Here is a 26,908-nt window from a genome sequence, read left to right as displayed (position 1 = left end):
TGAATTTCCATTGTCACCGGTGAGAATTTGTTCTCACACTTGATTCTCGCCAAGGAGTGCATTTCTCACCAATCTCCAGTGGAGATTAAAATTTCTCACCGACAGCAGTGAGAATAAGAACAGATTCTCACTGATTGCGAGAAAGCGTCAGTTTCTCGCTCTAGTCACGCACTTTTCCCCTATACTGTAACGGCAGCTTTTTTGAAGATCATACATACTCTTGGACGCTTGCTGTTCCATTCATTTCCTGTGTATCTATTTTTATTGAAATGATTGACTCCGGTGCCGCAAGTGTCGCGTTGCAGTATTTTCCTAGCATTTGCATGAGTACAGTCCCTCCTACGAATTGCCAAGCGTGAAAGGTGCGTGACACATTGGTGGTATATCCTGCCTCGTGACGGTTCTGTTTCATTGTTCTTTTGAATTAAGTGTTGTCAGTGTTGTTAATCGAGTATTTATGGAAAATTACTTTCGATAGGCCTCAGCGACAGCACGGTCCCTCCACGTGGGCGGAGGGACGGTGGCGATAAACAGTGTACTCAAGACAAACCCAAAGTTTGTCGGACGTGCTCCTCCGTGAAGTTCTAACTACCATGTCATCCCTTTCAGGGTATCAGATACAAACTAAGAAACAGAGTTTCTCAACCAGAAAATGACGAACTGTTGACATCGTAACCATCCTCTACAGTTACAGTCACAGGCGCTTGGCACATTGCTGGATAATAATCGTATTTAATATGTAGAATGTCTATATACGACTTGATTATTCAGTAAAAGAATCACCGTACATGAGATATTAGTGTAGGCCTATAGGCCTACATGTTGACTGGCATTATACCGAGTGGCTATGGCTGCCTGGCTCGGGCCAGGCGAACGCACTGCATAATCATCAATGTTAAAAGATGTCTACATGACTTGATTATTTAATAAAGAATAACGGTACGTGATATTACTGTACATGTCGGCTAGCTTAACCGAGTGGCTGTAGCTGCAGGGCTTTGGCCCGGCTTGGGCCCGTTGTCCACTGCTGCACAGACATAAACTCAAGGCGTGAAAGCTTTTCACCGCCCGATTTCATAAATCAGCGAAATTCAGGATCTCTGAGCGTTTTCGGTGATAAAAACTGGTCATCGGTCAGGTGGTTGCATAAACAATCGATCGACTGGCCCTTTTGCCTAAAATCATACCTTACCCTATGCTACTGGCGAGAAATCGTCCTAAAATCGGCTGGGCACACCAACCCAGCGCCGGCCATTTTGAATGAGCTGCATGCAATGTATGCGCCTGTGCATACAACCCTTGGCAGATGACGTATTGTCTTTCAATTGCTCTTCTCTCATTGGACGCGTACGTTGCAGGAAGCTTATTCAAAATGGCCGGCGCTGGGTTGGTGTGCCCAGCCGATTTCAGGACGATTTCTTGCCAGTAGCATAGGGTAAGGTATGATTTTAGGCAAAAGGGCCAGTCGATCGATTGTTTATGCAACCACCAGACCGATGACCAGTTTTATCACCGAAAACGCTCAGAGATCCTGAATTTCGCTGATTTATGAAATCGGGCGGTGAAAAGCTTTCACGCCTTATGTTTATGTCTGTGCAGCAGTGGACAACGGGCCAAAGCCGGGCCAAAGCCCTGCAGCTACAGCCGCTCGGTTTAAGCTAGCCGACATGTACAGTAATATCACGTACCGTTATTCTTTATTAAATAATCAAGTCATGTAGACATTCTACACATTGATGATTATGCAGTGCGTTCGCCTGGCCCGAGCCAGGCAGCCATAGCCACTCGGTATAATGCCAGTCAACATGTAGGCCTATAGGCCTACACTAATATCTCACGTACGGTGATTCTTTTACTAAATAATCAACTCTACATATTAAATACGATTATCATCCCAGCAATGTGCCAAGCGCCTGTGGTTACAGTAGGAGCTTTTATTGCGGATGTGGGTAAATTTGTAAAGGGCACTGACACATAAAAATTAAATTCCTTCCGATGTCAGGCTCAGTAACTATGGTGTCCAATCCATGCCAAAATTACTACTTTGATTTTACAACACAACATGCCATTCCGGATCTGTTTTACAATCCAACATGCTTTTCACAACACAACATGCACTTCCAAATCCTATTTTACAACTCAACATGCTATTTCACAACACAACATGCACTTCCAAATCCTATTTTACAACTCAACATGCTCTTCCAATTTCATTTGACAACACATCATGCACTTCCAAATCCTATTTTACAACTCAACATGCTATTTCACAACACATCATGCACTTCCAAATCCTATTTTACAACTCAACATGCTCTTCCCAATTTCATTTGACAACACATCATGCACTTCCAAATCCTATTTTACAACTCAACATGCTCTTCCCAATTTCATTTGACAACACATCATGCACTTCCAAATCCTATTTTACAACTCAACATGCTCTTCCCAATTTCATTTGACAACACATCATGCACTTCCAAATCCTATTTTACAACTCAACATGCTCTTCCCAATTTCATTTGACAACACATCATGCACTTCCAAATCCTATTTTACAACTCAACATGCTTTTTCACAACACAACATGCACTTCCAAATCCTATTTTACAACTCAACATGCTCTTCCCAATTTCATTTGACAACACATCATGCACTTCCAAATCCTATTTTACAACTCAACATGCTCTTCCCAATTTCATTTGACAACACATCATGCACTTCCAAATCCTATTTTACAACTCAACATGCTCTTCCCAGTTTCATTTGACAACACATCATGCACTTCGAAATCCTATTTCACAATTCAACATCCCATTCTAAAGCTGGCTATCGAACAAGATTCAAAATGGCGGACGCGAAATGGTCCCCTCGCACAGAGAGAGAAATGCGAACTTTGCACAAGTCTAAAAATGCAGCTTAGCACATTGTGTATCTAAACAAAATGAGCGTGCTCGAAAACTAGGATCGATCACGATTATAAATTAAAAATTGGCTGTTTTGGGAAAAGAAACTGCGCGCTGCAATCAGCAGTTTTGTCTATTGTGCACCGTGCGTGGGAGGCTTATCGTGAAAGACCGAGATTTACTATATGGCGCATCTGATACGGATATGGTCCCATCGCATAGAGAGATGACAGTGGGCTTTGTGTAAGTTCAAAAGCACAGCTTAGCTCATCGTGCATCTAGACAAGTTGAGCGTGCTCAAATAGGAGATCGATCACGATTTTGGGTGAAAAAAAAACCGAGTTTTCGGTGGAGAAACTGCACGTTGCAACCAGTGGTTGGTTTTGCCTATGGCGGTCAGCAGGGCTGTGGTGGGAGGCCTTTAGCCGGCAAGGGGTGGACCATTGGGGAGTGGAAAATTTTCGAAAAAAAAATTCCCCACAAATTTCAATAAAAATAATCAGCCAAAGAAACTTGAGAAAAACAGATGACGCACTTAGGTAAAAGGAAAAAAATCCGTCAAAAGTTACTTTCTGAAACATTTTTATTTTAGTCTGCATCAGATAGGCCTATACTATGATTCTTGGCCAAGAGGGGGGGGGGGAGGGGAGATCTGAAGGGTATAATCGTGGCCAGTAAATGAAGTAACTTTTTTATTTTATAACTTTTGTTCTGTTTATCATATTTTTTCTTTCACTGAATTTTGGCATCGTAAAGTAATTCGAGATATAAGATAATGTAAAAATCATATCTGTGATATCGATTGTTAACAACTGTATTGTGGGTCTTTACACTATGATTAATTAACAAGAATTCAACAATTCAGGCAGCTTGCATCGGTGCATAAAAGGGAAATATTCACCAACCATATGACAAACAATCACTTTCTTTGTATTTCACTATTCAACGAAACTGATTTCCATTGTAATGTTTAAACTTTATTTCACAATTAAACATTACAAATCCGTATTTTTCTTTTCAAAATTTCATTTGTACACTTGTCTTGACGGTTGAATACCGTGCGTGTGAAATGCAATAGTGCAGAAGAATACGGATAGCGACATTACAGCGACCTCTATCGGTTGTTATCCACACAGTCTTTCTCGCAAAGTCCGTTCCAACAGAGCTTTGACCCTTGTCTGGCCCCATATTCGTGTTTTACATCTCCGCTTGCTGAGGCTTAGTTGTCAGTTGTCATGGCTGTAATGTCGCTATCCGTATTCTTCTGCACTATTGCATTTCACACGCACAAATTTTGAAAAGAAAAATACGGATTTGTAGCCTAATGTTTAATTGTAAAATAAAGTTTAGAACATTACAATGGAAATCAGTTTCGTTGAATATTGAAATACAAAGAAAGTGATTGTTTGTCATATGGTTGGTGAATATTTCCCATTTTATGTACCGATGCAAGCTGCCTGAATTGTTGAATTCTTGTTAATTAATCATAGTGTAAAGACCCACAATACAGTTGTTAACAATCGATATCACAGATATGATTTTTACATTATCTTATATCTCGAATTACTTTACGATGCCAAACTTCAGTGAAAGAAAAAATATGATAAACAGAACAAAAAGTTATAAAATAAAAAAGTTACTTCATTTACTGGCCACGATTATACCCTTCAGATCTCCCTCCCCCCCCCCCCCCTTCTTGGCCAAAGAATCATAGTATAGGCCTATCTGATGCAGACTAAAATAAAAATGTTTCAGAAAGTAACTTTTGACGGATTTTTTTCCTTTTACCTAAGTGCGTCATCTGTTTTTCTCAAGTTTCTTTGGCTGATTATTTTATTGAAATTTGTGGGGAATTTTTTTTTCGAAAATTTCCACTCCCCAATGGTCCACCCCTTGCCGGCTAAAGGCCTCCCACCACAGCCCTGCTGACCGCCATAGGCAAAACCAACCACTGGTTGCAACGCGCAGTTTCTCCACCGAAAACTCGTTTTTTTTCACCCAAAATCGTGATCGATCTCCTATTTTGAGCACGCTCAACTTGTCTAGATGCACGATGAGCTAAGCTGTGCTTTTGAACTTACACAAAGCCTATTTTCATCTCTCTATGCGATGGGACCATATCCGTATCAGATGCGCCATATAGTAAATCTCGGTCTTTCACGATAAGCCTCCCACGCACGGTGCACAATAGACAAAACTGCTGATTGCAGCGTGCAGTTTCTTTTCCCAAAACAGCCAATTTTTAATTTATAATCGTGATCGATCCTAGTTTTCGAGCACGCTCATTTTGTTTAGATACGCAATGTGCTAAGCTGCGTTTTTAGACTTGTGCAAAGTTCGCATTTCTCTCTCTGTGCGAGGGGACCATTTCGCGTCCGCCATTTTGAATCTTGTTCGATAGCCAGTAACACTGCCCTGCTCCGCAGAGCTAGCTTTAGAATGGGATGTTGAATTGTGAAATAGGATTTGGAAGTGCATGATGTGTTGTCAAATGAAATTGGGAAGAGCATGTTGAGTTGTAAAATAGGATTTGGAAGTGCATGATGTGATGTCAAATGAAATTGGGAAGAGCATGTTGAGTTGTAAAATAGGATTTGGAAGTGCATGATGTGTTGTCAAATGAAATTGGGAAGAGCATGTTGAGTTGTAAAATAGGATTTGGAGTGCATGATGTGTTGTCAAATGAAATTGGGAAGAGCATGTTGAGTTGTAAAATAGGATTTGGAAGTGCATGATGTGTTGTCAAATGAAATTGGGAAGAGCTGTTGAGTTGTAAAATAGGATTTGGAAGTGCATGATGTGTTGTCAAATGAAATTGGGAAGAGCATGTTGAGTTGTAAAATAGGATTTGGAAGTGCATGTTGTGTTGTGAAATAGCATGTTGAGTTGTAAAATAGGATTTGGAAGTGCATGATGTGTTGTCAAATGAAATTGGGAAGAGCATGTCGAGTTGTAAAATAGGATTTGGAAGTGCATGTTGTGTTGTGAAATAGCATGTTGAGTTGTAAAATAGGATTTGGAAGTGCATGATGTGTTGTGAAATAGCATGTTGAGTTGTAAAATAGGATTTGGAAGTGCATGTTGTGTTGTGAAATAGCATGTTGGATTGTAAAACAGAATCCGGAATGGCATGTTGTGTTGTAAAATCAAAGTAGTAATTTTGGCATGGATTGGACACCATACAGTAACATTTTGTACAATGTTTTCCTCAAGCCCACTGTACATTAAAGCCCGCCCCCAAGGGTGGTATTATAATTTGCTACACGCGTGCTTCGTGTGATTGCCACCTCAACTCAAAAGCTCAGAAATCGACCTTTCGTGGGATCACCTGTTGAATGAGGGCGTACACTATACGGATATGGGGTCAGGCAGTCACCGCTGTGACAAGGCAAACACTGGGCTAAACAAAGAACAACTGCGTTCCCGTCGAATAAGACAGGTATGTACCGTAAAGACCTCATGTTTTGACTCCTACGAACAGACGTTATGTTTAATCCTTCAACTTCATGCCAAATGCCGATCGAGGTTGACCGGGTCGACTATATTTGGATCGGTCCATTGTTTGTTCGTAGTGTGTGTGTGTGGCACTACATCGACTAGCTTGTAGAATTGACCTGTACACTGTGCAATGGAGCGAAGAACCACTATGCTTGGTCTTCAACGTCCTGGCTCGGACACGCTCACATTATATTTATTTCCTAAACCACCTCTTTTTCTCGGCGTCTAAGTTGTCATATTAAATTGTCGGACAGTTCTTCATTATATAACGGCCATATTTCGAAATGTTGGATGAGTCTTCGTGCGAGGGTGTGGACGACTTGGCCTTTTCAAATTGTATACATATATACCTACCTTCTAGTACTACAATTGTCGTACTATAGTACTATATCGAAACTGAGGCAACTTGAATGGGGCACCAAAATTTGCATATAGATGGTTATCAGTTATGCCCAACTTTGGCGATAGTTCGATCTGGTTGAGCCTGCTGTTTCTATAGATTTGATTTGCTGTGTGAAAGCACATACTTTCATTTTTTCACTTTCCTTTTATCGATTTTTTTCCAATGCAAATGGAGTTTGGAAGGTTTTTAAAATATAGGGCTTTTCGTGCCCCCAAACCCAATCTCTCCACTTTCCCGATTGGCCTTTCAGTGAATTTCGGTTTCCTTTACTGTATCACGCCCCTCTCTTTTTCTCTCTTACAGGAATTTGTAGGTGTGTGGTTGGAGATAGTCATTTGTATACCGAGTTAATTGCGGAGGGTATTGCCACCACATTTGTAGTTGCATTTAGACGATTTAACATCGATCGAAACGGCGCCAAAAGTGAACGTGAAAACTCAAAATATTTTGCTTTATTCATTCACGTATCGATGATATAGCCGCGTACATTTTAGTCCAGTTTATCCGAACTGGTTCGCCATTCAAACACAGTTTCATCAGAGCCAAAATCCAAAATCGAAATTTGTCCGAAATGGCGTCCAACCATTCTTCTGATCAAGATGTGGAAGTGAGGGATGGTCAACACGAGCGTGAAAAATTCCTGACTAAGAAGCACAGGAAATACGAGCATACTCTCGATCCAGAGACGGAGAAATTCCTCGATACTCACTACAGCACCAGGCGGGTGTGCGGCCAGATTATCCTGTTCGTGGTCCTTTTCCTCCTTGGAGCTTTCGCGGGGTTCTTCAGCCACGAAGTTGCCTTCGAAGAGAGCGGCAAGAATCAGTGCAGCAACACAGACACTCAGGACTTCAACGCCTACAGGAAAAGCCTGGAACAACTCATTGCATTCCACCGAATGACCACTGGGAATATTTCTTCGGGTCGTATTTCGGATAGAGCGGGGTAAGTGGAAAAGAAATCAGTGTGGGTTGTAGTCATCTTCCAAACTAACAGACATCCATGGAGGTGATAAATGACGGGCAGGTAACATCACCATGCCAACATTCCACACCATCATTGTCACTTTGTTGAGCGTCGCCGTGTCCAACTCGGTGGGTGACTAAAACGTAGGCGTTTAAATTTCAGGTATGGGTAGTGGTTAGATACATGTCCAAATGTCCATTATCGTGCATGCATACACGCTTTCCAAATCGATTGTAGCAGAATGAAACAAGGCCGCTCAATAACTCTTTAATGAAGGGGATCAATGATGCATATATGCAATCACACGAAATCGACGGAAAACAAGTTGAACGCTTGTTTTATACGGAACATGATTCGACACTAAAGGGTAGACCGACAATCCGTTATCATGGTTCGATATGTTTTACAGAGGAAATGTTTCCTATAGTAGCCATAAAGCGAAACTTTTAGATAACACAGAAACATTTAGAAACCATCAAAACCATTAAATAAAAAAACAATTGTACGTATCATGATTTATGGGAGTGATGCCCCATACATATTCAAGTCACCTTTGCAAAGTCATTCAATTTGTCAGTTGCAAAGATTTGATAATTTTTGCGGAAGTGGTCATAACAATAGATTAGTGTATTAATATTTATGATCTGATTTGACATTCATATTTTACTTCGACCTCAGTGGTTCTAGTCATCTAGCAGAACGGTCTAATATGAGAGTGCGCACTTCCGCACTCGTACCTGAACACGTGTGCTGGGGAAACCAATAAGATCCCCGGCGCCATTGCTCCGCATTCACTTTAAACATTGAAAACACAAGGGTTGTACCGGTCTTCTCAGTGAAAGGATCAAAAGTGCATGATTCTGCGAACATTAAAATTGAATATCTGTGTGTTTCAAATTTTATGGGTTTATTTTTGGTGGCTAAGTTATTTTCACTTTAAATTTAAGTGTCCATGACAGAAGCTAAGGAACAAAATTTCGATGTAGGCCTACTTATATCATATTTCTTCAATGACCAGTATGAGAAATCGACGATAATTTCATTTCAAAGGTTTGTGCATCTTGGAACATCTGGAACAGCTTAGACATAGGCCATTTCAGCGACTTTTGGCAAAATATTTTCAGTTCAAACTAGTTTTCATTCCTCCACTGCGTGCGTTGTGCTGATGAACACGGCATCCATTTTCTCAACAGTGCCTTTGCATCAATGCGAGAAATGGACAAAGATGAAGAGACTGCACAAAGAATCGCAGCCGACTTCAAATCATACGACTTCGATGATGTCGAGACGATACCGTATGAAATAACACTGGCCTACCCAGTCCCTGAACGCCCTAGCTCAGTGCAGGTTATCAGCTCTGAAGGGGAAGTGATATATTCAAAGTCATTCAAATATGGCGGCGAGCAGACGACATCGTCGGAGGAAACAAAGTATGCCAGCTCCTCAAACAGTAGCAGCAATAGCCAGGTCGTTGCAACGTTGGATCCCGGTATCATTGGAAGTGAAAATGGCGAAAATAAAGGGATGGAACTGCCTATGTTTTATGCACACTCGCCTTCAGGATCGGCTGAGGTAGGGTACAAATTAAATTTGGGAAGTGTTTTGTTGAGCTTGCAGCCTAACCGTACTTTGATTGGTAGCATCATCAAAAAAGAAGATTGAAAGTTACCGGTCGGTAGTCACGCAAAATTTGTTAATTGGTCGACGGAGGTGTTGGACGCTCAGTGTATTCCATACATTTCTTGTTGATTCGACTTATGCGGCATGTGGCGAAAGATTTAATGCAATCCATGGATCATATTTTATACACATGACATTGACGATTGACAATATCGATTTTACACTTGCACAGTGCAATGTATATGTTCTGCTCTACAATTCATTCAATTTCTCATTTATCACATATTTTATCCAATGAAACACGATGGACTTAGGCCTATACATATTATCTTGTACTTGTTAATTTATCTATTGTTCCATCTACCTATTAGGCATTGAATTATATGTTTTTGCTTGTTTTCTACTGGTTTATTCAGGGTGAATTATTGTATGTTCACCATGGAGAAAAAGTGGATTTTGAAAAAGTTGAGAAGATGGGCATTGACCTTACTGGCAAGATAGTGTTGTTGCGTTATGGTAGAAACAGACTACATGAAAAGGTATGATAGTAATGTCACCTTTTACATTCTGAGTTACTGTAACTTGGTATCTACGGGCATAGGTATGGTCCCTCTGCTGAAGGGACCATCATTACAATCACTGTATTAGACATTAGATTCCTATGTATGTTAATTGCTCTAATTCCTTTACGAGTAGGGCATTATTTGATACCAAAGTTGCACCCATTGTAGTTTCGGCACAAGAAATTTGGATATTTTGATTGTTACCATGACAACAAAGGTCCCTATTAGAGTCACTTTCTCAAAATTGTAATATTGCCTAGACGAGATAATTGGATTGGCGTTAGCTTCACATTTTTTAATCAGTCTATAAAGAACTTACTATCTGTAATTTGCAAAATATTCCTCCATACATATCTGTAGTGTTCCATAAATTCTCTCAATTCTGATTTCAGCTTGTATATTATTTGCTGTCCATACTTTGATTTTAATCTATGCTACACTTGATTTGCATTTGGGTATTTGCTCAGTTTAATTCATCAGGGCATGACATTTGTCATGAATTAGCCTTGTTCATGGTTATACTGTTACCTTTTATACAGTAAACCTCGACACCTCTTTTCTCACTTTGATTAAAACTCATGCAAAATGTGCGATACAGTAGCCCTGCATTGTTGACTCTTGTTCTGTACTGTTCATGAAAGGTAACTCTGGCTGAGAAGTTCGGAGCAAGTGGAGTACTGTTCTACCTGGACCCTGCAGACAAGCGGTATTTCACCAAAGACTGGTACATCACATCGCAGAACATCCCGGACCCATACACTCCAGGATTCCCGGCAAAATGTAAGACAACCAGATTTGCAGCCATTGCATGGTAGTACTCTCCCAACAATTGTTTCATTTTCTTTTGGGTGTACTGATATATTACTCAAGTGCCAAGGGGAAACAGCATTGAGACAGACCACCAATTGATACAGGCAGAAATGCTGTGTGCACAAAATTGGCCATGTTTTATACGCATGGTTAAATGACAGCGGACAATCAGCATTTTCAGATAGAACCATGTGTTCCCATGTTTTGCTATGGATAGTATCAGAAACGCTGACTTTCAGGGTATCATATTTCAAAACTGGATGCTGATTGTAAAATGTCATATAATCACCTCAAGTACAACTTGTTCTGCTTTTTTATTGGGTATGAAAGTGTGACATGTTGGGACTGATGACAGCCAGATGTGTCAAAAGAGTACATTAATAATTAATACAGCAGACTTGACACATTTAAAGATCTTTATAGGTTTTACAGTAAAGATGAAACATGAGTAACATGAAACATGAGATAGCACAGATGAAAAGTTAGACAATTAGAATACAACATGAACTTTTTATGGAGGTGTCCTTGTGACAGTCTAGATCTTATATGGAACAAATATTCAGCCATGATTTCTGTTCCAACTACATCATATGGCAAAACTTTCCATGCAATCATGAAAAAATAAAAGCAGAAAAGTAACTTAGGCTTATCTCAGTCCCTGAGTGTCAGCTTATTATAATCATATAATATGTGTGAGATAAGCACAAGTACAGAACAATCTTCATGACAGCGGAAATGTGTACACAATTGAAATTATTTTGCAACAAAATGTATTGAAATGATAATGAAAGAACAGGAAAAGGAAACATGTACGTGACAGCGAGAGAGAGATACTTTTAAAAGTTGTTTTCCTGAAAAAAATTTGGTGATTTGTTACTCTAGTACCAAAATTTGTATGGTAACCCCAGACTTTTCTTCTTGATTTTGAAAGAGAATGATTGAAAGTTTGCTCAAGAATAGTCTGAGCAAAAGTTTAAGCCTTTCATTTTTGAGGTGTGAACTACAATAGTTTGTTGGTTGATACATGGCAAAGGCTGCCGTAATATTAGAAAGAGAGGAAGTTTGGAAACAGAATTTTCATTTAATAAAACAGTTGCAGTACATTTGAAAGTAGGGGTGATGTTATTGGCCTTCTACTGTCAGTCCATGATCACTTGAAACATTTAAATTCAGGTATGCTAATTAAGACAATGAGTGTATGGCAGCTTTTACAAGAAGGGTGTTGATAGCGCGGGTCCCCTCTGAAATCACACCAAAAATGCACAGAAAATCAATTTTGACACAAAGAGGATAGCAGTTATTAATGTAGGGGTGTAGTGGAAGCCATTAATGCTGGTTTATTGAATAAATTGCACCATTTTGGAGGGTCTGACTTTTGTCATAATAGTTCACTGTCCGCCATGATCAAAAATTCCATGATTGAGAAACCAGACATGTAATTTCAAACTCCATATGTTCTGAGATGTCATTCAAATTGAATGGTTGTTAATTCTATTTGAATTTAAAAGTTGAATAAGTCGACAAAACTTTCAGATCACAAATTATTATTGAAGTGATATTAAAATGATGATCGTTGGTCTTTCACTGTGACTGCACGTCACTGGCTTGTATTATTGGCATTATGTTATTCTTTTCCCTGCTTTGATGAAATTTGAATATTGTTCATATCCATAGCATAAGACTGTTATTTCAATAGTGAAAAGTAGCTATATCTTAGCAATACAGAATTTTTCAAACCATTTACCCATATATGTTCACAAATCTTTCAAAAGACATGTTTAAGTGGAACCACTAACCAGATATAAATAAGATCTGTTTATATCAATTTCAAATCAGTATTAATATTGTCTGTTGACAGTGGGATACGTCGCCAAAGCATCATCCTATGATCTCCCATCCATTCCTGTGCAGCCAATCAGTAGAGAGGATGCACATCAGCTGATCATGAACATATCAGGGAAATCTGCACCGGACCATTGGCAAGGCGGCTTGAATCTGACGTACCATATTGGCAGAAAGAGTCAGAGTATGGATTATTGGATTTACATACAAACAACAATTGAATTGTCAGCAATTTGCGTTCATAAACATAATTTTATGATAAAGCTTTGGTCTACAAATATATGTGATGAAATAGTGAGTTAGAGAAAGAAGAACTATTGTGGATTGTATATGCATCACTGTGCCTTGTAGCATATTGTGTGTAGAGTTTGAAAATGTTCATGTTTTTCTTTGGTTGTACCACATATAGTCCTCAGTAGTTTTAGCATGTGTGTGTACCCTCGAGTTTTAAAATGTTAGGTCACGGTCCGCGCTTAGGTCCTTTTCTCCCATCTGTTGAAATTCCTGCGCATTGCAGAAAATTAAACAATATATTTTTGTAGACAAGTACATGAGTGAATCTTCAAAAATGTTTTTTCTTGCGATTGATCAGAAAGAGTCCTGTATAATTTTTTTCATCTATATGACCATGAATGAATCAGATCAAGAAGGTGTGTGAAGGAAATCCACAGTTTGTGATTTGTGAATGTTGGGTTGACAATTTGCATGGTTTTGTTCCACTCATTATCATACAAGTATGAAAAGTTTGTTCTCTATTTTACACTCACAGAGGATGTACCTTGGCGGGTCAGAATGGAAGTGGTGAATGAAAAAACCACAAAGACATTATATAATGTGATTGGTACAATAGGAGGCTTGGATTCTGCTGGAGGGAGAGGTCAGTTATTCCCGTTGTCCTTTTCCCACTGTCATTCACTGGCAGATTTAGTGCATACATGTGTGTGCATAAATCTACATATTGTTAATTTCTGATGTGTTAATTGTTTTTAACTTTTTTGTCAAATTATGTCATATTGTGCTTTCATTGTCTGCCAACAATGCATCCTGATTTGTAAGCACATCCTGGCACTTGTCTTGCTACAATAACATCAGTGAAGTACACAATGGTCAATTGTGCACTGATACTATGACATAGTTATGTTAATCTGTGTTTTGTTATCCGTTGTAATTGTCCAACACAATAGGTAACTAGATCATCAATGGGCACTAGATAAACTTTCATAATTCATAAAAACACAGATGAAACACACATGGACGTGTCTTGCTGTTGTCCAATGAATAATCACCTAATCTGTCACGATGAATGATTAAAATGAGGCTCTCAGAATCAAGAAACCAATTGTGATATTTTTTTTTCATTCAATGCTAGGTAAACACACAATGCCAATACTGTGTATGGGATACACTTTTATGAATACTGCTCAAGTACAAGTATACACATACATTGGGATATGCTGTGATACATGTCTTCATTTGCCAATATGTGAAAATGAAATTGCTTGAATTGATAATAGTAAATATGAAGTTACTCAATGAGCGAATAATTCAACAAAATTAAAAACAAATGTTTTCCTCAAATGTACAACATACTGATACAAAGTAAACAAAAAGATTGATATCAGTCATAAAGAAATTAAAGTGAAAATGCAAGTTGCACAAAACATCTAAATATGAAATTTTTCACTGGCTGTTATGCATTAGATATATGCATAGTATATTCCCAGCCATATCCAACTATGAAACTTGCAGATCTTTGCTTTATAACATTTGTGGGCCGGCATTTTATTCTTACCTCATACATATACTTGGTTTGTTATTTCACTATGTAATTGTTGTATACTTCTCAACTTTCAGATCGCTATATTTTGATTGGCAGTCACCGTGGCAACATGGACGACTACAATGGGACAGCCATGATGATGGAAATTGCCTACAACCTCGGAGTCATCCACAGAAAGAACTGGAAACCGAAGAGGACCATCAAGATTTGTTCATGGGGTACCATCCATGGTGTGCTGGGATCTGTGGAATGGGCTGAGGTGTGTGTCATTGTCAATGGCAATGCGTGCTGACATTGCACCAGGCCATGTAGAGGAATAGATGCTGCAACTTAGCACATTATTTTCATAATCTTGCTTTCAGACTTGAAAAACTTGGCCTTATACATATGATGGACTCAGTGAAGGATGGGTACACAAGTATTATGAACCAGGGCCCGGAACTGCATCTGTGGGCTAGAACCACTGTCCAGATAGAGAATTACAATGTAAGCTATGTAAATCAGAAAGAAGAAACCACAGAAAAATCTTTCAAATTTCGAAAGAATGGTGAAATATTTGATAAAGAATGTACCCACATCAAAACTGCAATTTTCAAAGCACAGAAACTTACCTTGTTTCTTTTCCCCCACCTCACTCTCCGCTCCCCCATTGCTCTCTTCCACAGGAACACAGATATAAATTGTTGCAGAAAGCTGTGGTATACATCGACATGGACATGGCAGTGCAGGGTGATTACATGCTGGATGTTGAGGCCACTGCATCAGTTTCAAAGGTTGTTTTCACAGCAGCATCATTGGTAAGTTTGGATATCATCGTCTCAGTACACATACATACATTTACTCATGAGTAAGACATGCATACATTTGAAATTATGAATATCTCATATCTTCATTTGTGCAAAGATGTTTCAGTTGAAGAAATGTGTTTGATATGTGGTCTAGATTTTGTATTGTTATGCACACAAATGGATGTACAGACGAGAAAGTTATCAATGATGTGATTAGCTTTCCCTTTGTGGGTACATTTTAATGCACAATTTGTTAAATTCCGTAGCAAAATTAGACATTTTTTATGAAAATGTAATGAGACATACTGAATATATTGTAATACTTTAAGCTTGTTTCAGTGAATATCAACACTCTGACTTTTGCACAAACAGATCAAAGATCCCACAAGTGAGGATGTCAACACCACCGTCTATCAAAGCTGGTTGAAAAAAGTTGGGAGACCTGGTCAGACAGAATTAATAAAACCACTTGGAGATTCAAGTGGTCACCTGGTATTCCCTCATAAGTTAGCAATTGCCACAATCAACATGAGATATGTTGGAATGAACTCCACACAGGTATGGAATATAGAATTATGTTATTCTCTCAGGGCCGGGTCATGTTACAAAGCTTAAAATTACTTCAGAGAAATAAGATTTAGCTAGGAGCTAGTGAATGGTTTTAGGCAACTATAGCAGTATTGCAGGCATTAAAACTGTCTAATTGTATTGTTACTTCTGTACATGAGTATCAAAGTACTATTGAATTCCTAATTCTTAATTGTGTCAGAAATTTTAGGCTTCACATCATGACAAATTCAGTGTCTCATTCTTACGGGAAATTTTTTGTAATATTTTGTTTGTCAAAGTTCACTGCACAAAAACTAGGTGTCTTACTGTGTTCGACATTGTGTTAGTACGCCGAGATGACCCCATTCAGATTCAATGACATTGAATGACAAATTTGTTATACTTTGTTAAATTATCAATAGGAAAATCACCCTCTCCAATTGTCATGATAGCCAATTGTCATGATATTTTTACTTCTAAAAAATTTGAATGAAGATTGATGACTTGAGTACGTGTAACTTCACACATACACAAATTCTTATTGCAATGAGACTAAGGACAAAGTAGGTCATTTGCTGGAAAAATACACTTCTATCAAAAAGTATTTTGACAAGGTTTAAAGTCACAGTTAATATGTTACATACTCATGGAGCTACTTGGTACATATCTGATTCCGTCAAGGCTGTAGCTGTACACACAGGTCACAGTGTATCTTAGTCACTATCAGCTTTCTTTCATGATGTAGGTATATCATTGACGGCTTGAGGACATGTAAATATATATGTTCTGTTTGCAGTATCAAAGACTGTGAACTAAGTAGGTTGGTTTGTAAGAAAAGGACACTTTCTCATGTCACAGTTGAAAAGGCTTATAAGTAAACCTTAGGTCATGCCAGGGGGTGTAGACTGTGATCTGAGTCAGATAACAAACTTGATTTTATTGGAAGTGAGTATTAACTTTTAACATGAGAATAACGATATGTCTTGAGGGAAAATTTCCAAAAGTAACAAAAGGCACCCACAAGTTGTAATGCAATCAGGAGGGTCCAAACCTTCAAAATTTTAAAATTTGAATCAAACTTACTGCATGGTAGCTAGTATCTAGCTAAAAGTATGTAAAGTTTCATCTCTGTTTCTAAGCCTAGATTAATTTGTCAATCATAGTGTAGAGTCAAGGACATTGTATCAAAACCTGTGAGGGGCTTTGGTGTCAGCTGCATTACAACCAACTACTCAGTATGTTTGGTTTCATTCAATTTTTGACAGGTATATCAGAGTCCATGATCTCAAACACAGTCTTGTTAAATTGACTTTGTCATAAGTTCATTGGATGTGAGTCAACCTTTGAAATCCGCTCACATCAAGGGAATTGTCCAGTGGTATAAATTACAATTATTTGAGTAGTTTGTAGATAAACTCCTGAAATGCACATAACAGCCTTCAGCTAGACTTCAAGCATGGGTGAATTGCAGAAAATTGTTATACATTCAACAGTCAGCTAGCTGAGCGGAGATGATTTCAATTATGACTTTAATTTGATCACTTAAACAGAAAGACAGGCTGAATAGAAAATGACGTTTGGCATCATTAGTCTTTTAATGTGCCAGGTTAATGAAAGTTTACAGTTTAGCTAAGTTGATGTTAGAAAATTACAATAATTATACAGACTAATTGTTTTTGCACAGAGTGTGTAATGGTGCACCAAATACTAGTTAACTTGATCTGTACACAAAGGTGAAGTTCAATTAAGGTGCAAGCATTAAGTGCAAACTTTGATCCAAGCATGTGGCCAGACATTTTTCAAACCATTCACAAGCTGTAAAAGGCATTCATGTGTTTTCCTCCAGACACCAGGGACCTACACACCACCAGTCTTTGCTGATGACAGTTTTGTCTACCATCAAATAATGACACAGCTTTTTGCCCAAATGGTGCTTTCTCTATGCGATGCCACAGTTCTGCACTTTGACCACAGATACTCCAGCCTACTCATTCAGGAATATCTACAGAAACTTAGGGAGAAGTGTGGTGAGGCACCTCCACCAAATGGAAATATTTCCATAGGTGAGCAATCGTTACTGACCCTTGACCTTTGTGTCTTAGCCTTCAAGTAGAATTTTGAAAAGGAGTTGTAGAGGACATAGTCCCCATACAATTATTTCAACATGCTTTTCCACAATTTATTGTTTCCTGTTTGTTGATCTTTAACTTACACAACATCAGTATCTGTAACTGGGTTTGAAAATAAAACTCACAGAAACAGAATTGATGAATGCTCAATTTTGTAACTTTGGTATAACCCTGATAAAATTGTGCTCACAAATTTAGGATTGCAAAATTAAAATCACTGGACAGTCTAATAATAGTTGCCAGTGTACTTTAACCCTTTCACCACCATGGTTTGTCCCAAATCCATTGTTTTCTATGGTAAAGTTGGACCTGTATACAGGGAACTGGGGGTGAAAGGGTTAAGCTGCCTCTAATTACAAACAAGATGCAAATGTACATGCATTGCTGGTGGGGGAAGCTGTACATTGATTTGCTATATTCATGTATTTTGGCATGTTAATTTTAAATTTAAAATTTGCTCAACCATGAAAGGAGATGCAATATGTTTTGTGAAGAAGCCCAGGATGGCCTCTTCCCATGTCATGAATCAGTGACAATCATATGTTACATATTTAAAAATTGTTTAGACGCACACACACACACATACAAATCTGACTGGTTTGTATATCTCCGAATTGGCATATACACTAGGCCGCAATAATTCTCTCAGTCAACAGTGCCAGACATGTTAGTCCAACCCTAATGTGACTTATTTTCAGTGAACCAATATTACAAGCCTTACTTGTGCCTGTTTACTTTTTAAGATGTGTCAGATTAGAAGGGAAAGTGCTGGCTCTGTGTTACCATCTATGGATGAAAGGTGTGTTTCTGAAAACGAAACAACTGCTATTCAGAAGAATAAAGAGAACAGATTTGGCATTGTCAATATGAGATACCGATTCAATTACTTCAAAGAGACTTAGTGAATCGTGGTTCCTTCCACTCATCAGGGTGTGTTTGCTCTGTGGCCAGTTTGTTTTGTGTAGACCCTCCTACGCCTGAACTTTGACATCAGCCAAGATGAATCTGGCGTCATAGACATTATCACTTCAAATTGACACACCCATCATTGGCTCTCACAGACAAGGCTGCCACATCCCCAAATTGACAAGAATTGACATTTTAAGATCTTTTGAAATGTTTGTTGTCACTTTGTTAAAGTAACTCGAGCTGTATTTATATTTAGGTCTTCAGACATCTAAAAGCAGTATTGTAGATTTGTATTAAGTAGGTGATAGGCTAACGGAAATCAACAGGTGATGACTCTTAACCCTAAGTCAAGCACCATTACACATTAGAACTGTAAACAAGTTGTGAACAAATTTGCTGAGTAATGTTACCGATGATTTTCACCATTTTGGTGGAAAGTTAACAGGAAGGCATGATGATAGCATGGCCTGGCTACTTTTATTCAAATTCAAAGATGGTGAGTTTTACACCAGAGATTGACCAGGCTACCAGACTATAGTATTCTGATGTCTTAAACTCAGAATCCAGGTACATGTATGTGAGCAGGGTACCAGACTATTTATTGGAGTGTTCCAAGTCTGAAACAAATGCACTGACTGAAGGCGTTGCCCTTGAAGCAGGCCTTGCTACTTCACCTCCCATTGCTCCTTCCGTACCCTAAAGGTACACTTAATGGATGCCTCATCCTGTAACTAGGCAACAATCTTTTGGATGATGACTAGCATAAATGAATAAGGGACTACCACAGTAAACAGATATTATTACATGTATAATATTTTGATCAGTCATCTTACAATAAAAATTTGCATTTCAGACTCGCTGACAGCTGCCTCTGAAAAGTTCTACACCAAAGCTTTTGCCTTTGAGACCGTCACTGAAGTCAGCGAGATCCATGATGATCCACTCAAACTGAAAACTGTCAATGACATCCTGGTGCTACTGGAGAGGAGTTTCCTTCTCCAAGATGTAGAAGGAAATTATGGAAGCTGGTACAGGTGAGTGAGGAAAAAAGTTTTGAGTGGTAGGATTAGAATATACTTACCAGTGGCAAGGTTTTGGTGTGAAAATACTGAAAAGATAATTCAGAGGTATTTGAAAATAAGTTACGATTATTACCCTGCTAATAGCAGCAATTTCATTGCCTTCTTTGTGTGCATTAATTGACTAGTTGGTCTCAGTATTTTGCATTTCATTTGAGAAATTCACCACCATAGCAGTGATTTCGATTCTAGGGGTTTGTTACTTATTTACCATCAGTTGCAAACCATAAGCTGCTGTTGACAGAAATTTGGGTCAAAGTTCACCTTATTTTCATCTGCATTTACTGCTGCAGCTCATGGTCAGAGTTCTTTACATATTATTTTTGTTGTTTTCATCAGAACAATTATCATAACAAAGTATCAATTTATCAATGGTGAATCTATTCCCTGGTCTTTGAAAAATCAAACAAATATATTTTTTGCGTATTAATAATATGGCTTCAACATCATTTGAGATTAAGTCTAGGTCCCATTTCCTGCTGCTCAGTACCAAAAAGGGACAATAATTGTAACTTTTTGATAATATCTATATCATGGTTGTTCTAGAAGATAAATACACTGTACGCAAACCTAAAATTACAATGTATATTGAAATGTAAAATATTATACTTGCAGAGGCAATGCACTTTGTACAGTGTGCTGTGTTGGTTGTTGACAAATGTGGGCCAAGCTAAAATTCCATGATCAACAATAACATTGGACTCTAAAAACATACAGGCTGTGTTGACGAGTTGAACAATGGCCATATACATCAGTAGGATATTGGCTCTAGAAGAAGATACCTGTTTTACAAACAGAACCAAAATACTATGAAATGCATCAAAAGTTACAGATTATTGAAGCTTTTGTGAAGTTTTAATATATCCCTTACTCATTGTTGGAATTTTATGCTTGTTACATTTTTTTCACTTCAGGCATATTTTGTACAACGACAAAGCCTATTCTACTTTTCCCATAATTGAAAAAATGCAGACCGATGGACAAACTTGGAACTGCGCTGCAGCAGCTGACCAGATGAGGGACATACAGTTGGCAATAGACGCTGCCTCGGACATACTCACCCCAGACTGTACAAACTGGTGGTGGGGCCAGTAATGCCAGCCCACCCTGTTGCTGATCTTTTGGACAAATAAAAGTTGAAAAGAGCAAAGACAAACTTCCTTTTTTCAAGGATTTGAACACACTCCTGAAGAACTGCGACAGCGTCTTGTGTTCTCCTGGTAATGGTCAAATCTAATATTGTTCGATTGTTTTGTTATGTTTCAAAACTTTCCAAGGGAAGCACACGTTTTAGTACATGTTGTTGAAATTCATGTCCAGCCGACTATTTGCCTTTTTAAGAGATATACTGTGTTTTATCATGTGTCACAGCACTTTCAACTCTCTGAAGGAAGGACTGTGCAGAGTAGCATTCATGTTGGAAATTTTGGTTTTTAATAGTTGCTAAGTTTAAATTTTGAATTCCCTAGTATCTTTAGGTTTATCCAGTGACTAGCCCCAAGACATGAAAAAATGTGATTTTTTCAAAATCTTTATGTAATATTGTGTCTGTATGGATGATTCTTGGGTACATGAGATATTCTTCATGTGGTACATACCTTATAAAGATGTACCTTTTTATTCAGTGTATGTAGACAGATACCATTGCATTCCATTTTTTATTTTTGTACAGAGAAATATTTTACATTTTGCATACTATAGAAACTTTGAAACAGGGTAATTTATGACAAAACACCATTCCTTGCAGCTCTGATAAAATATTTGTTGTGGCATTTCCTGAAAAGAAACTAAACAACACGGAAAATCCAGTGATACCGTAATATCACCTGTTGAATTCACTAAGCATTACAAGGTAGTTTGTTTTCATTCCTTGCTGGCTTGGTTGGTCAGACGGGATTTGACTTTCTGTAGGTCAGAGGTCAGATGTCAAAGTTGAGGGCTGTTTTCTGTTTTCCCAGAGTTAAGTGTCTCTATTGAATCTTATGTGGCTCCTAAATTGACAATAATTTCCAACTGAATTAAGATCAGCAAGGTTCTGAAATTTTTTAAAATGAACATTTTGCAAGCTTTGGCAAGGGACTGGTGGTGTCAGTGTAACTTTTGAAACTCAAAAATAACACAAATCGTTCTTGTTTGAAAAAATTCCTCATAATGAATGAATACAATTAGACAGCTGTTTTTAGCTACTATAGACTATAGTCTATAGAAGCTATTGGGATGGGTATCTGTCCGGCGTCCGTCGTCAGTCTGTATGTATGTATGTATGTATGTATGTCCGTTTGTGAGGCGTCCGTCCACTCAAATATCTTGAGAACCGCAGTACTTACTGATTTGATATTTGTTGTGTAGATGAAAAATATGATTTTGAGAAACTGTTTTTTTAATTTTTTGATATTGTTGAAAATAGGCAAATTAATGCCAAAAAAGGTGTTTTTGGTAAAAAATCTTCTTCTTCATAACCGCTGGTCAGACAGCTTTGTTATTTGGTATACAGGTCCCTAGGGATAACCCAACTTAGATTTGTTCAAATTGTGATGAAATATGCAAATGTGTATTTTTAAGGAATTTTTTTGTCATTTTTGGTCAAAATTTGACTTACATTGTATATAATTCTTGTACTGTATAAACCCTATCAATTCACCCTGAAAAAAATAATTAATAAGATTTTAAATAATTGAATTAATTAGGAAATCATCTAAGCCAAATAATTTTAGTGTGGAATTATCAGAAAGTTCAACTTTTTTTGACAGTTCATAGTGAAATGCTTACCATCTTGGAGGATTAAAACATGTAAAGGCAACTTTCCTGAATCCCAACTTTGATATTCTGAACCACCATTTATGTTATCTGAAAGAAATTGCTCATAATAGTTTGTCATGATAGGGTGGTCAAATAAATAGAGATAGAGAAAGTTCTAATTTCCATTTATGGTTGACTTGGTAAGGATAAAATAAGATTACTTTTTGAGGAAAAAAATAGAGTGGTCAATTAAAAGAGTGGTCAAAGTGATAGGGTTTTTATGGTAAAGCTGGGCTGTAAGATTCCTCATGTGCTATTTATAGCAATTATGCAATCTGTGTAAACAGTGCAATGAAAGTGTAACATGATTCCTTATAATGCTTTTGATGACCTTGAACTTCTTAAGTTTCAAACATTTGTCTCTTCAGTGTGCTTTCTCTGAGTACGTACAGTCTCAACTTATTCAACAGAACTTACTTACAATGTTAATTTGAAAGTTAAAATGTGCTTGGTTAATAGGATGAAAATACTGATAAAGGTAACCAGCTCAAGATTCTTTATAACCTGACAGATATGCTGTTTTTTTATGACTAATCTTGATTTAAGCAAGTCTTGTTTACTTTAATTAGAATGTAATTAACTCTGTTATTTGCTATTATAGACTAATATAGTCTGATGAAATATGCAAATCTGTATTTACGGAATTTTTTTCCATTTTTGGTCAGGCCATCCTGAAATGAGCTTTCAAAGATATCCACCTTCTTCATCAATGCATGTGTCACAAAAGGTTAACACAGCAGAGCTCTGTCAACTGTTGAGTCGCTTGTTTTTTCAAAACCGCTGGTCAGACAGCTTTAATATTTGGTTTACATGTCCCTAGGATGACCTTAGTGAGATAATTTCATACAGTCAGGAAATACTTAATTTTGTATCCATGTCTATAGTAGCTTCAGGTACTTTGGCCCTATGTTTATAACTTGATTTGAGAAGAACATTCTTTATCATTCTTTAAAAGAATGAAAACGTAGAAAAAATGTTCATCTTGGTTTTTTTGTCTCTTGCATTTGCCAACTATGTTCAGGCATTTATAGCTGCAGCTGTATACCATGATTGCTTGTCTTTGTTGAAAATTTAATGGTATGAATGCTTAAGTTGTCTTTTACGACCTTGTCTGTCTGTTACAGCCGTCCTTTTCTAAATTTGGATGCTCAAGTACATTAAGAGTATTTGTACCGTGTGTGTATATGTCTGAGAAAGAGATTGTGTATATATGTGTGACATATACATGCTATTAGCACTTTATGATCAGACAGTATGTTACAGTCCTTGATCTCATTCAAAAAGTAAAGAAACAGCATTCGATGAGCTTTCATAGGACAGCTGATTTCCAAGTGTTGGCATGTATTTTCAAGTTCAGTAATACTTCTGCAATTAATCTTCATCTGCTCTCTCCATTTGTATAACTTGTTTACATTGAATGTAAACCAATGAACTATACTATTATTCACCCTTTTTTGTGGCAGTATTTCAATTGTAGATGGAAACTTCACAGAATATGGAATTATATGATGTAGATGTCTTTTTTTCCAATTGAGGTCTGTTCTTTGCCAGGGTGAGCATGTACAGTGTCCAAAATCCATGACTGCCAAATGTTTTGTCCAGACCAATAAATTCACCGTGCATTCCAGTGGTCCGGCACATAAGTCAGTACCAATTGAAACATATTGACAAGATAGAGGACAGCTGACATACTAAGCTTAGGACCTCCAAAGAACCAACCTTACACTGACTTTCAACAACCGCATAGAATCCTGTGTCTGCCTGAATGTAATGTGTGTATTCATCTGAAAGAAATATTTTTGTCAAAAATTACATACACTGTGTGGCTATGGGGCTAAATGAAAAAATATTTGTATCTCCTAAAACATCTTTTAATGAATGCCATGAGAAAGCGTAAATATTTGCCCAAACTTCCCCACTATGACTGAACTTTGGTCATATATTTATAAAAAATAGTGGAGATGAGTGCATGGGTTTTGATAAGGTATGGGTGCATGAGGTCTTCAGCAACAAAAAAATTTTATTAGCTTTAGTCAATATTTTTAACGTAGATATACTGACTTTTGTGGTGGATTTGATGAGGAGTTGAGCAAGGTCATAAGGTGCACAGAATGCTTAAATGCAAAAACATGCAGTTCAATGAACAGTTTCAGATTTGCATACATGTCAGACCGTAGAGTAAACAAACATTGATCCATACAATGTATCAGAATGTGGCTGTACAGATAATTTTATTCTGTCCGATTTAAATGTCCTCACTGTAGACCTATGTGGACAAATCTTTGTGTAGCAATTAAGGCTGGACTGTTTGCTTGCATTGATGTGATGCGATTGGGAGGTTATTGATCTTGCCAACTCTGCAGAAAATGATATAATTTGAAAATGTCAAATGTCAGTTTACAGTGTTGGGATCTTTCTCAGTTGACCCACATACATCACATGCTTCGTAATCTATGGGATTGTGTAGTGCAGAGGGACTGTGTGTAGTGCAATAGTGAAGCCACTTCACCAACAGCTGTTACTGCTCTAGAGGTCATACTCCTTTATACTATAATCAACAGAGAGAGAGAGATTTTTGCTTTGTTTAGAGGGCATTACCCATAGCATTATCTTTGATATATTTTCACATTGGAAATATCACATGCATTCCATCAATTTTAGGCTGGTTCCACTCTATTTGCAGATCTTGTATACAGTGTTTTCATGAAACTGTTTGAAAAGAGTTCCCAAGGTACCAAAATTTTAATCAATGAAGCTTTACTGTTATTTGTACATAATTTTTGCCATGTTTATAGGAATGTCAAACACAGACACCTTTTGCAAATAACACTGTATAGCTGTCCTTTCTCACAGTGCTGTGCATTTTATCAGTGATGCACAAAGATATTTGTAAGCCATTTAACTTCACTGTTCTGTTGAGGTGACAAAGTGTTACACCTTTGTTACCAGCTGCATTACCATGTTGTCAGCTGTTCAGTGTGGGAGATGGGCCATTAAATGTTTGCTGGGGTGATGGCCTAAATATCTGCATACATCAGCATTTTCATAAGTTTGTGAATTTAATATTCGAAGGCAAATCATGAAAATCTTATTCTGTTCAAACTGCAGCCTTTGTCAAATCTAAAGAGGCTCAGATTTTACGGTCAAAGTTATTTTTCACTCAGAAATCTATCTTTTCTCAGACTTTGACCTCCCCCTCACTAACCTGGTCCATAGCTGCGACACTGTATAAGCTAACAACAAGTAGCATGTTAATTTACGCTTCAAATGTAGCAAACACATTGGCATGTAATGTTTTCCAGACACTACTGGCAGTTATTTTACTCGATTGATGAGCAAACTATTATTAAAAATAAATGAAGTATCAAGATATAAATATATGTCGTGAAAGTCAAGACAACAAAAAACAATTCCGGTTATTGATATTCAGTTACTTACACTGAGGATATCTCATTCTTAAGATACATAATATTCTAGTAAAATGAGAAATGTAATGTACTCTATTCCATTCTGAGGTTTGTACATTATGTATAAATTTGATTTTAGTCAAATTTTGAACAGACAGGACGCGCTCAATCACGATTGCTGTAAGCAAACAAAGTAAGCAAACAATTAAATCTGTATAAACATCGGACAGACCTTTGACCGAGTCGTGTTTTCTTTCGCCACACCATAATACCACAGTACTGCATCTTCCCCCAGAAATAAATTATCTAACCAAAATAGAAATTGATAAACTAGATTGAAAAACAAAACAAAAAAGAATGACGTGTACCTAAATTCGAATCTAGACATGACGTAGGCTTGACGTCATCGTGTCCAGTATGACACTCATGGTTCCAATTACATAACCCTGGTATCACAATGCAGCCAGCAATGACGTAAACGTTTTGCCAGACACTTAAAAAGATCAGTGGTTTAAAGTCTATCTCCCTGGATACTAAGTCAAATTTTCTCCCGTTTTATTTTTCACCCTATTGGCAATGTAATATTTTTTCGTACGTACGACTTTATCTCGACTCCCCTTGGAGGGAAGCAGACCAATGTGTATCTTTAATCTACAAAGTTTAGATAACTCTGTCGTCTGGTGAGTATGTAGTGCGCCAGCTATTTATCAATTGCAATTGACCGGGTACCGCGGGTGAAAGCTTGACGAGTTCATGACCTCTGTTAACCTATGGCTGTATCACCTTCGTAAAGTTTAATCATTAATAGCGGGGCTTATATGAGTATACAAACTGATTAAAACAACAGATTGTCGTAGGTC

At 37.7% G+C, this 26,908-nt stretch overlaps 1 protein-coding gene across 1 annotated transcript; it reads left to right on the top strand.

Moving 5' to 3' along the window:
* Positions 1-6,204: 6,204 nt before the first annotated feature.
* On the top strand, positions 6,205-26,275 carry LOC139150060 (N-acetylated-alpha-linked acidic dipeptidase 2-like). The gene is made up of 13 exons (XM_070722209.1): positions 6,205-6,345; positions 7,111-7,752; positions 8,967-9,345; positions 9,810-9,932; positions 10,598-10,736; positions 12,625-12,792; positions 13,378-13,485; positions 14,463-14,647; positions 15,054-15,185; positions 15,549-15,734; positions 17,572-17,788; positions 19,617-19,797; positions 20,757-26,275. The coding sequence occupies exons 2-13, from the start codon at positions 7,379-7,381 to the stop codon at positions 20,935-20,937; spliced, it is 2,373 nt and encodes a 790-aa protein (XP_070578310.1). The 5' UTR covers positions 6,205-6,345; positions 7,111-7,378; the 3' UTR covers positions 20,938-26,275.
* Positions 26,276-26,908: the final 633 nt, after the last annotated feature.

The sequence above is a fragment of the Ptychodera flava genome, chromosome 14 (genome assembly GCF_041260155.1).
Source record: "Ptychodera flava strain L36383 chromosome 14, AS_Pfla_20210202, whole genome shotgun sequence".
NCBI classification, from domain to species: Eukaryota; Metazoa; Hemichordata; class Enteropneusta; family Ptychoderidae; genus Ptychodera; species Ptychodera flava.
Note: the sequence above shows the minus strand (reverse complement) of the source record. Positions and strands in the feature narration are given on the sequence as shown.

Excerpts from the sequence above, each read along its gene's own strand:
- LOC139150060 (XM_070722209.1), top strand. The coding sequence starts at position 7,379 with ATGGCGTCCAACCATTCTTCTGATCAAGATGTGGAAGTGAGGGATGGT. Across the intron at positions 9,933-10,597 it reads GAAACAGACTACATGAAAAG|GTAACTCTGGCTGAGAAGTT; the intron begins GTATGATAGTAA and ends TGTTCATGAAAG. Across the intron at positions 17,789-19,616 it reads AAATGGAAATATTTCCATAG|ACTCGCTGACAGCTGCCTCT; the intron begins GTGAGCAATCGT and ends TTTGCATTTCAG.